A 10,983-nucleotide genomic window follows, 5' to 3' on the forward strand; every position below is an offset into this window, starting at 1 on the left:
CTTCTCCTTGATGATCTAGGTAGGGGTCCAAGTTTAACACAAGATGCACTTATACGGTATGTTCCCCCTGAATATGACATTTTTCCTAGGCTCATTTTCACCATTGAGGTAAGGATTCTGGTAAAGCTGCTCCATTGTTGCTCATGTGCTGACCTTTTACAGGCGGCATATCCAGACATCCCAGGTCTCCCGGAAATCAGCCTCTCCTCCCTGACTTCCACAAGTGATCCATAATCTCCCGGAAATGCCCCCCCCCGCTCTTTTTCTGTTAGCGACACCCCAGGTCCGAAAAATAATCAGCAAATTATTTAATTATATAACATGACCCTGAGCCCTCTGAGAATCTGCTCAAATATGCTTAACAAGCTGCTCTCAAGCATCTCTGTATGACGACAGTTTGGAAAGAAAGTGAGATATTCAACTAGACTGGTGAGTTATTGTATCTATAGTGTATTGCATATATATTATAGTATCTATCAGCGAATTATTTCATTATATAACTGTGATTTTTTTCAAGGGGGATCCCCCCCGAAATCAGTTTTTCAAATGTCTGTGTATCTGCAGCAGAAACATGATGAAATACGTTGGCTCTGGCTCCTTCTTCAGAGACTGCCAGGAAGATTCACGGCTTCGTGCAAAGAACTGACCTGGAGGCGCCTGTCTAGGGGAGAGCAGGTCACATATACAGATGATTCATCCCTCGGAAACAGCTGTACGTACCGTCCCAGGGAGAACGGAGGCTGTGAATTTATGAACTGGAGGAGGGTCCTAATTCATTCTATTAGCGGCGATAAGCCTTCGCTCTCACATGCTGCACACGCACAGCAGCTCTGGGGATGCGGGAAGTCACTGCAGCAGCTCTGAAATTCTCGCCCGTGTGGGATTTGACCCTGGCACGGGGACCTCGGCGTCTCCGAATTAAGCCGGTATTAACAGTCCAGCCCCCCCCCCCCCCGCCGCCGGGGCAGCACCTGACTGTTTGAGCACGGCTTGTTCCACAGAGGCGCCCGCTCAGTGGGAACAGCGGTCCAGCTCGGAGGAGAGCCACGGACTGCAAAGGCTAGTGCGGACTCCCTGCGCGACATCCCCGGCTCTGATGAAGACCCCGGCAGCGGCGGCGCTGTCACTCAGCGCCCCCGCAGAGGCGGGTGAGAGCCAGCACGATAGCGTCGCAAAAAAAAAACAAGCAAATACAAAACGGGATTTTAGGGGCGGTGTTTTGCCTTCTGCGATTCTCGCACAAGGCGCCCGGTGACAAAGGGAACAGGACCCCTTCAGGGTTCCGACTGTCAACGCCTGCACAGTCTCCGCCCGCCCCACACTGAAAATAAAAACGCCGTGGACCGGAGTGAAAGTTCCTCTCCCACGCACACGCACTCAAAAATCAATGGAGAGATTGTGGTGCGACTTGGAAGGGAAAGATTCCCCATTGTGCCAGCAGAAGTGCCTCTCAGGGGGAGGTGTCACGTGTAAGACACAAACACCGGCCAATATACTGTCTCCCCCCGCACAGACACGGGACCTCAGTGCGCTGCTGGGACTCTCCAAGCCCGTGAAAGAGCCGTGGCCCCGTCTCCCCCCTTCTCTGCTCTTCCAGCAGGAGCAGAATCACTGGCCTGCTCCGTGCGCTCGGGGAACCTCAAGGGACGCCCGACCGTCTGTACCTCTTATTAAAATGACACCCCCCCCAACCACTCCAATTAAGTAGTAATAATAATAATAATTGCTAACACTTATATAGCGCTTTTCTGGACACTCCACTCATAGCGCTTTACAGGTAATGGGGATCCCCTCCACCACCACCAGTGTGCAGCCCCACCTGGATGATGCGACGGCAGCCATAGTGCGCCAGAACGCTCACCACACACCAGCTCTCCGTGGGGAGGAGAGCAGAGTAATGAAGCCAGTTCAGAGATGGGGATTATTAGGAGGCCATGATTGGTAAGGGCCAAGGGGACATTTGGCCAGGATGCCGGGGTTACACCCCTACTCTTTTAGAGAGAAGCCCTGGGATTTTTAACGACCACACAGAGTCAGGACCTGGGTTTTACATCTCATCCAAAGGACGGCGCCTGTTTACAGTATAGTGTCCCCATCACTATACTGGGGCATTAGGACCCACAATGACCACAGGGTGAGCGCCCCCTGCTGGCCCCACTAACACGTCTTCCAGCGCCAAGCTTAGCTTTTCCCAAGAGGTCTCCCATCCAGGTACTGACCAGGCTCACACCTGCTGGGCTTCAGTGGGCTGCCAGCTGTGAGTTGCAGGGTGATATGACTGCTGGCTAAGTAGCGGTAGGGGTTTACATTGCAAAGAGGGTGAGTTTTTTTTCCACGTGTGGACTAACCCGAAGGCACGCGTAAAAACCAGCAGATCTGCGGTACAAGCGGCATAATCCCTCATATAGAAGCAAAATGGCGGTGGTTAGATCGCCCTCTGCTGGTAACAGGGCGCGTCGCAGTTTTCCGAGGCGGCAGCGCTGTGGAGGTCTGGCTACGTGTCTGGATTCTTCACCACAGGGCTGTGGGGTTATAACCCAGGTGGGATCCGTACTTGACGAAAAAACTATTTCACCCAAACCCTAGGTGTGTTAATTGGTACCATAATTTGAAGAGATATAAGTATATAGGGAATTATAACATCTAGAAATTGCGGTAGAGTCTGTCAGATATATCCGAGGCTCAAGCGAGACATTCTGTAGATTTCAAAGGAACAAGTAATAGGTTGATTCCATGCTGAAAAAAAGAAGAGAACACAACGTTTCCTTCTTCAGGTGTCACGTGGAGCCGTGGAGCCACACCTGAAGAAGGCTCCACGGCCGAAACGTTGTGTTTTCTCTCTTCTTTTTTTCAGCATGGAATCAACCCATTGCTTGTTCCTTTGCAGCCTACGCAGCTACCCACCTGACCTACTACATTCTGTAGATTTGACCTCTACTGGTAATAGGTTATAGTTCCTGTTTGTCATTAAAGGGGAACACAGTACAATACATCAATCAGATACAGAGCACATGCCTTTGTAACTGTGGGGTTTTGCAGCGACAGCATAGCTGGGCAGCTGTTCTAGCTCCTTACAAGCCTCGTGTGAAGGAGAACAAACGTTTCATTTCTTTAAGAGCACATTATGCACTGAAAATGACATATTTACAACCATTTCACTTTTTAATTAATTTCAACCATTTAATTCAACTGGGTTAATATTTTAGGGCTTTTGGCAGAAATCATTTTCTCTAACTCAGAATTTGCCTTTGAGAAAACATAGCAATGTTACTTCATCGTAAGACTAACATGAGCTTAAATACGCAAAATAGTATATATATTGTTTAATTGAATAGATTAACAACTCGTGCGCTTTGCTTCAGTGTCAACTAGCGTTACTTCAGATTCTGCAGGCAATAGAAAATATTTTCTGAACGGGAAAGCCGCTGTGCCCTGTGATAGACTGGTGTGCTGTCCAAGGTGTGCCCTGTGATGGACTGGTGTCCTGTCCAAGGTGTGCCCTGTGATGGACTGGTGTGCTGTCCAAGGTGTGCCCTTTGATGGACTGGTGTCCTGTCCAAGGTGTGCCCTGTGATGGACTGGTGTGCTGTCCAAGGTGTGCCCTGTGATGGACTGGTGTCCTGTCCAAGGTGTGCCCTGTGATGGACGGGTGTCCTGTCCAAGGTGTGCCCTGTGATGGACTGGTGTGCTGTCCAAGGTGTGCCCTGTGATGGACTGGTGTGCTGTCCAAGATGTGCCCTGTGATGGACTGGTGTGCTGTCCAAGGTGTGCCCTGTGATGGACTGGTGTGCTGTCCAAGATGTGCCCTGTGATGGACTGGTGTGCTGTCCAAGGTGTGCCCTGTGATGGACTGGTGTGCTGTCCAAGATGTGCCCTGTGATGGACTGGTGTGCTGTCCAAGGTGTGCCCTGTGATGGACTGGTGTGCTGTCCAAGATGTGCCCTGTGATGGACTGGTGTGCTGTCCAAGATGTGCCCTGTGATGGACTGGTGTGCTGTCCAAGGTGTGCCCTGTGATGGACTGGTGTGCTGTCCAAGATGTGCCCTGTGATGGACTGGTGTGCTGTCCAAGGTGTGCCCTGTGATGGACTGGTGTCCTGTCCAAGGTGTGCCCTGCCGTGCGCCCGTTGCTCGGATAGGCTCCAGCTGCCCCGCGACCCTGACTTGGAAGAAACGTTTAGGAAATGGATGCCTGGATGAAGACCTGTGTGTGGGCGACATCTAGTGGTGATGAAGCGCACTGCCGCCCTACCCCTCCAAAGGACGGTTTCGCGGGATGAGACCGTTTGCCAACGTTGCGATAAATCTAGAACAACGAAACCGCTCATGTGACGATTATTCCCTTCGCCTCTTATAGCAACTCAAAACTTAACCCCCGTCCTACTACCTGTGAACACTGAGCCTGCCCGTAGCTCAGCCTGAACTCCTTACCCAGCTACTCCTGGTTAACCATAACATCATAACATCCCTGGCGAAACCCTTCTGTAACACTGTACCCGAACCCCTATCAGGGCCGAAGGTTAACATATAATGCATTTAAAACCGAGAGCAGGAGACATGTTCTTTACGCAGAGGGTTGAGGGGGTGTGGAACAAGCTATCCAGTCAGATTCATGAGGCAGATACCCCGGCTTCTTTCAAGAAACGGTTAGAGGACATAATCTCCTTTGTAACTGTTCTTGCATTCTAAACGTTCATAATATTAACCCCAGCCTTCATCCTTACCTAAAAAAATAATCTTCACCTTCTATCCCAACTAAGCCCGAACCCCCGAAAAGTTATGGAAACGAATAAGAACACAGGAAAGTTAAAAAGAAACGAGAGGGGACCGACTGGCCCGTCTTGACTTGTTTGTCAGGTATTGGATCTTGTCCATCAGTTTCATGTAAGAACGCGGGAGAACGCATTTACCGGTTTTCAACCTCGTATGAGCTTCACTTGTTCCACACACCCACACCCTTTAGTGTAAAGACGCCTCTACTGTGCTCAGTCTTAAAAGCACTTGTGGCCTCTGGTTGGTGCTTCACTGAAGATCCATTGAGCTGACGAAGACAATAATCCCTCAGGATATCAGATTCCAGGTCATCAGTTCAGGCAGAGTAATTGCTACAGTTGACAAACGAACTACGTTTAACTTAAACAAGGCTCTGTAAATTGCTGGGATTCGATGGCACTGGATACGAGCGTATGCTCTGCAAATAAATGTTAATATTCAGATCAGATGAACCAGTGCAGGAGTAAGAAAGGGCAGGTTGCCACAGATCGATTATTGTAAGAGGTCCCACAGTCTGTAAGGCACTCGGGTCACATGACGAGTTCTGGCCGCAGCGGCTTCAGGGAGGGGCGGGGCGTAGAGACCTGCGGAAGAGAAGTGAGGGATCCGGGAGCGACGCAAGGAGAAAGGCGTTTGACGTTAGTATTTGTGTTTTTAAACAGAGGAAAATCTTCTTCAGGTATGTTTCTCCATAGAACTCAAAGCTGGAGCCCGACATAAACCAACACAAGGCTTAACATGAGATTCCCATCTCAAAAAACGGACAGGAGGGTGTCCCCTTGACAAGCAGTGTCTATTATTTAGGCTGAAAACAAATTTATAAGTATAAAAATCTTCAGTTTCTTATCAGGGTTAGCTTCCCTGCAAATACAAGTCTTACATGCGGACACCATTTCTGTTATTATCTACATTGTTGTAGAGAGGAATAAGCAACACGTCGGGGCTGTATTGAACGTACAGGTAATTTTAACTGCGAAAAATCATATCAGACGTTTTGGACACTGAAAAGCGCTCAGCGCTGGTCAGGGAAGGTAAGTTATACAAACGTGTTTTATGATTTAGTCATGGCAACGTGTTGATCATTGTTCATATACAAATCGTATGTTCCGCTGAGACAAATCTAAATCGTGTGATAAATAACTTAACAGCGGATGTTAAAGGTTTTGATTTTATTCTAATAAACGTATCGCAGTTCTGCAGGTGAGGTAGGATAAGGACACATATTTGATTGATGTTAGACAATGTAAGTCTCGGAAATAGTTTGAAAACTTTTTTTTTTGCGGGGTCCTGCGACGTGCTTAGTAGTGGCGCTAATATAAGTAGTAAAAGCAATGCAGTTTCCGCTCCTCTAGTTGTATTTATATTTGTAAATTCTTTATACATTTAATACAATTTTTTTTAAAAAGTAAAAGCAACGGAGTTTTCGCTTGCTCAGGTACGGTGTACGTGGAGCCGTACCGAGGAAGCGGAAACATCGCGAAGGCGCGCGCCGCTGCGGGAGAGCTCGCGGCCCGTCCTGGTCGCTTGGTGTGTTAACTCTCCAGGCGGTGACCCATCTTCCTGACCACCTCTCGGTGGGAAGTCGTCCTGTCCGTCCCGTCGTGGTCCGGGCCATCGCAGTGACCTCTGCAACAACTGTGACACGAGTCGTGCTTGAAATGTAAAAATCAGAAAGAATTAAAAGTTTGTCACAGTGGTGCGGTGGTTGTTAAAAATAATTAAAAAGAATGCTGGCAACAAGGGGCGGCTTAAAGGCAGACTGGTGGGGAAACTGGGCATTATCTGTCTTGTGCTTCTGGGAAACGAAGATGGTTTTCTTAAGTGAAAGTGTTGGTGCTGCAGCCCAAGGAAAACTGGACTCAGGAACTGCTGTTTGCCCGGGAGGGTAACTCCTGAAGAGCTCTGCCTGTAGTAAGTGCCGCGTGTTGCACCCCATGGGGCGAGAGCTACCAGCTCTCGGTCTGCCTGGTGCCAGCGGGCTCTCTCAGCCACCTGCCTCCAGCTCACAAGCGATCAAACCAGGGTTAATCGCAACTCATCACAGCCCTGGGGCTCTGTCATTCAGATACTCTTGTCCAGGTAGTGCTCTCTGCACCAAGAGGGGCCATTTTCCTTCCAAATCAAAGTTTATTCCCGCGTCTGCGTTAACCAGCACCTGCTCCAGTCTGCGACTATACACTTGTTATCCTGGTCCCTCCAGCCCCGGTTTCTGAATCTGCGCTGGAAACGGGACAGTGGCCGTCCTGTGGGTCTGGCACTCTCTCGCCTGCACAGCTGTGGCCAGCCAGTGCTTCTGTCCCCTTCCGTCTGTGGGTACTACTCTGCTGATCTTTCTTTCTCCTCACAGGGCTGCTACCCCAAACTGTCCCAGAGGCTCGGACACACTGCCCAGCGGAGCAGATACCCCAAACTGTCCCAGAGGCTCGGACACACTGCCCAGAGGAGCAGATACCCCAAACTGTCCCAGAGGCTCGGACACACTGCCCAGCGGAGCAGATACCCCAAACTGTCCCAGAGGCTCGGACACACTGCCCAGAGGAGCAGATACCCCAAACTGTCCCAGAGGCTCGGACACACTGCCCAGAGGAGCAGATACCCCAAACTGTCCCAGAGGCTCGGACACACTGCCCAGAGGAGCAGATACCCCAAACTGTCCCAGAGGCTCGGACACACTGCCCAGAGGAGCAGATACCCCAAACTGTCCCAGAGGCTCGGACACACTGCCCAGCGGAGCAGATACCCCAAACTGTCCCAGAGGCTCGGACACACTGCCCAGAGGAGCAGATACCCCAAACTGTCCCAGAGGCTCAGACACTGCCCAGAGGAGCAGATACCCCAAACTGTCCCAGAGGCTTGGACACACTGCCCAGAGGAGCAGATACCCCAAACTGTCCCAGAGGCTCGGACACACAGCCCAGAGGAGCAGATACCCCAAACTGTCCCAGAGGCTCGGACACACTGCCCAGAGGAGCAGATACCCCAAACTGTCCCAGAGGCTCGGACACACTGCCCAGAGGAGCAGATACCCCAAACTGTCCCAGAGGCTCAGAGATTCTGAGAGCGAGAGAGCGGTTCTCTGGGAGTGAGTGACAGGGGCCTCTGCTGCTGAAGGGTCTGAGGGATTGGGGCTGGAGAGCGAGAGATAGGGAGGATCCGGGGAGGAGAGGGCAGTCTGGCCTGGACCCGCAGTGAGGCGCCATGCTGGTCACCGCCTACCTGTCATTCGTGGTGCTGCTTGCCCTCTGCCTGGGCCTGGAGCTCAGCGCCTGCCGCGCCCAGCCCCGCCAGGCCGCCCACGCCGCCAACCCCGTCTTCCGCGGCTTTCAGACGCTCTTCCTGCGCGGCTACCTGTTGGCGCTCTGGGCCGACTGGCTGCAGGGGCCCTACCTCTACAAGCTGTACCGCCACTACAACTTCCTGGAGTCGCAGATCGCCATCCTGTATGTGTTCGGGCTGGCCTCCTGCATCCTGTTCGCGCCCGTGGCCAGCTGGCTCCCCCTGGCGCTGGGCCGCCGCCGCACCTGCCTGCTGTTCTGCGCGGCCTACGCGGCCTGCTGCCTCACCAAGCTGTCGCGCGACTACTTCGTGCTGATCCTGGGCCGCGTCCTAGGGGGGCTCTCCACCTCCCTGCTGGCCACGGCTTTTGAGGCCTGGTACGTCCAGCGCCACCTGGAGGCCCACGACTTCCCCCGCGAGTGGATCCCCGCCACCTTCTCCCGGGCCGCCACCTGGAACCACGGCCTGGCGGTGGCGGCGGGCCTGGTGGCCAACCTGCTGGCGGAGTGGCTGGGCTGGGGGCCGGTGGCGCCCTTCCTGGCGGCCGTGCCCGCTCTGGGCCTGTGCGGCTGGGTGGTGCTGCACGAGTGGGGCAGGGAGGAGGCGGAAGGGGGCGAGGGCCGGGGGGCGCTGGCGGGCTCTCTGCAGCCCCCGACCTCCTCCCTCTCTCCTCCTCCACCTCTGCTTCCCCTGCCGGGCCGGGCCCGGTTCTGGCGGAGCTGCCTGGAGGGGCTGCGCTGCCTGCTGGCGGACCGGCGCGTGCTGCTGCTGGGCGGGGTGCAGGCGGCCTTCGAGAGCGTGCTCTACATCTTCGTCTTCCTGTGGACGCCCGTCCTGGACCCCCACGGCCCCCCCCTGGGCATCGTCTTCTCCTGCTTCATGGCCGCCAGCATGGCCGGCTCCTCCCTGTACCGCCTGGCTACCTCGGCCCGCTACCGGCTGCAGCCCGTTCACCTGCTGTGCCTGGCCGTCCTGACCGCCTTCTTCGCCCTCTTCATGCTGACCTTCTCCACTGCCCCCGGGCAGGCCCGGCCCCGCGAGTCCTTCCTGGCCTTCCTGCTGCTGGAGCTGGCGTGCGGCCTCTATTTCCCGGCCGTGGGCTTCCTGCAGGGGCGGGTCATCCCCGAGGAGCGGCGGGCGGGGGTGCTGGCCTGGTTCCGGCTGCCCCTGCACCTCCTGGCCTGCCTGGGCCTGCTGGCGCTGCACGGGGAGGTGTCGGCGCCCGGCGGGGAGGGCGAGGCGGGCGGCGGCACGCGCCACATGTTCGCAGGCTGCGCGGGCATGATGCTCGCCGCCCTGCTGGCCGGGGTGAGCCTCTTCACCCTGGGCCGGCAGGATGCCCAGCTCCGCCTGGAGGGCGGGGGACCCGCTGAGGGGGGTCGGGGGGAAGGGGAGCTCTGAGACGGGCAGGAGCGAGTGGAGACAGAGTCTGAATGTATAGTCTGCGATACAAGGACAGCAGGACCCAGGCAGGGGTGTGGCACTGCCCGTCGCCAGCAGGGTTTTCGGGAACTCGCCAAGGCCCAAATAAACTACTGAGCACCAAGGCTGCCTAGAGACAAGTTCCTTTTGTACAGTACTCTGCAGTTTGCAGATTGGCCCAGCGACAAAGGCAGCATCGGTTGGCTTTAAGCAGAGAAGTGCGAACTCAAAAGCCATCCCAGGCCAGCAGCAGACGCCTCTCCCGAGTGCTCCTGGGAAAGTGCGAGGTGTGTGGATGCTTGGCGCTTCTGGATGACAGTGGGGCACGCCTGGTCGCATGTGTTCGGGGTAGCGGTGGTTCTGCAGAGCACTTGACGCGGTCACGCACATGGACTGCGACACGCGCCAGCGGTCGGCACGCGACCCCCTCTGAGCTTCTCCGAGGGGACGAGTAATAAACCTTCCCTCGTCACGTCCGACTCCTTCTCTTCCAGTGCTGTGTGCTGTGTGGTCAAGGGAGACCTTGCTGGTAGTCAAACCAAGAATCATTTCTTTGAAATAAAAGCAGTTTTGGCCTTTGGGAGCCTGTGTGCTTTGTTAACCTCTGTTGTGCTCTCTGTGTCTGTAAGGTGAAGCTTAGTGTTTGTGCTTCCAGCCCTCTTTCTGACGGTGGTGAGCAATGAATCCAGAGCCCTGCTTCAGTTTTTCAGTTCAGAGCATCGATCACCTCTGTCAGAGTCACCTTGTTCAGTTCCTGAAACAACATTCCGACTCTTCCCCTGTTTTTCCTAATCCTGGTCTCAAAGTTACCACAATCCTGCAGGTTGTTCAGGTTATGGGGCTACAGTCCACTTAGTTCTATTGGGCTCTTGGGATGTTCAACAGATTATGGTTAGATTGATCCAGTCAGGACCTTGCGATTTAGATATAGTGAATAATGAATGCATGTGTTTCAGTGGAAACTAGATTAGATGGTGCAGTCTTCATCAGTTCCCCTCTCTTCCTGTGGTGCTGTTCAGTGTTGGGGGGGGGTCTCTCTTGAGCTGTTCTGCTTTTAAACCTGAGAGAGGTCACAACACACCCTGGTGAAACACAGCTGCAGACTGATTCCAGGACTCTAGGACTTTAGGATAATTTCCTATAGGGGCAGTGAGCTTAATTCCTCACCTTGTAGGAGTGTCTGATCCAGACCGATTAAAGGAACTGAATACTTTTAGTCTTGGAATGAAGGGACCACTGGCAGGAGGTCCTGACTCAGGTCTTTAAGATCTTGACAGGTTACTGACAATATCATCCCACAGGACTCATTCAGGGCTGAGAGACATTGCTTCTTTACACAAAGGGTGGCAGGTGTGTGGAACAAACTGCCCTGATGTGTTGATGAGACGGGTTCTCAGGATCTCTCGAGAAACATCTCGAAGAGTTTCAATAATAATAATTAATAATGTCATTACACTTACATGGTGCTTTTCTGGACATTCCACTCAAAGCCCTTTTTACAGGTAACGGGGAC

General features: G+C 53.5%; 1 protein-coding gene across 3 annotated transcripts; it reads left to right on the forward strand.

Annotated features, from left to right (window-relative positions):
• Positions 1-5,350: 5,350 nt before the first annotated feature.
• On the forward strand, positions 5,351-10,051 carry slc61a1 (solute carrier family 61 member 1). 3 transcript variants are annotated; one of them, XM_088919596.1, is made up of 2 exons: positions 5,351-5,451; positions 7,120-10,051. In XM_088919596.1, exon 2 carries the CDS (start codon positions 7,971-7,973, stop codon positions 9,447-9,449), a length of 1,479 nt encoding a protein of 492 aa, XP_088775722.1. In that variant the 5' UTR covers positions 5,351-5,451; positions 7,120-7,970; the 3' UTR covers positions 9,450-10,051. The 3 variants fall into 3 exon arrangements, with proteins under 3 accessions (XP_088775722.1, XP_088775740.1, XP_088775731.1); XM_088919614.1 differs by having other exon boundaries at positions 5,376-5,410; XM_088919605.1 differs by having other exon boundaries at positions 5,413-5,803.
• Positions 10,052-10,983: the final 932 nt, after the last annotated feature.

Source organism: Atractosteus spatula, chromosome 1 (assembly GCF_055471065.1).
Source record: "Atractosteus spatula isolate fAtrSpa1 chromosome 1, fAtrSpa1.hap1, whole genome shotgun sequence".
NCBI classification, from domain to species: Eukaryota; Metazoa; Chordata; class Actinopteri; order Semionotiformes; family Lepisosteidae; genus Atractosteus; species Atractosteus spatula.

Coding starts and splice junctions, on each gene's coding strand:
- slc61a1 (XM_088919596.1), top strand. CDS start 7,971: ATGCTGGTCACCGCCTACCTGTCATTCGTGGTGCTGCTTGCCCTCTGC.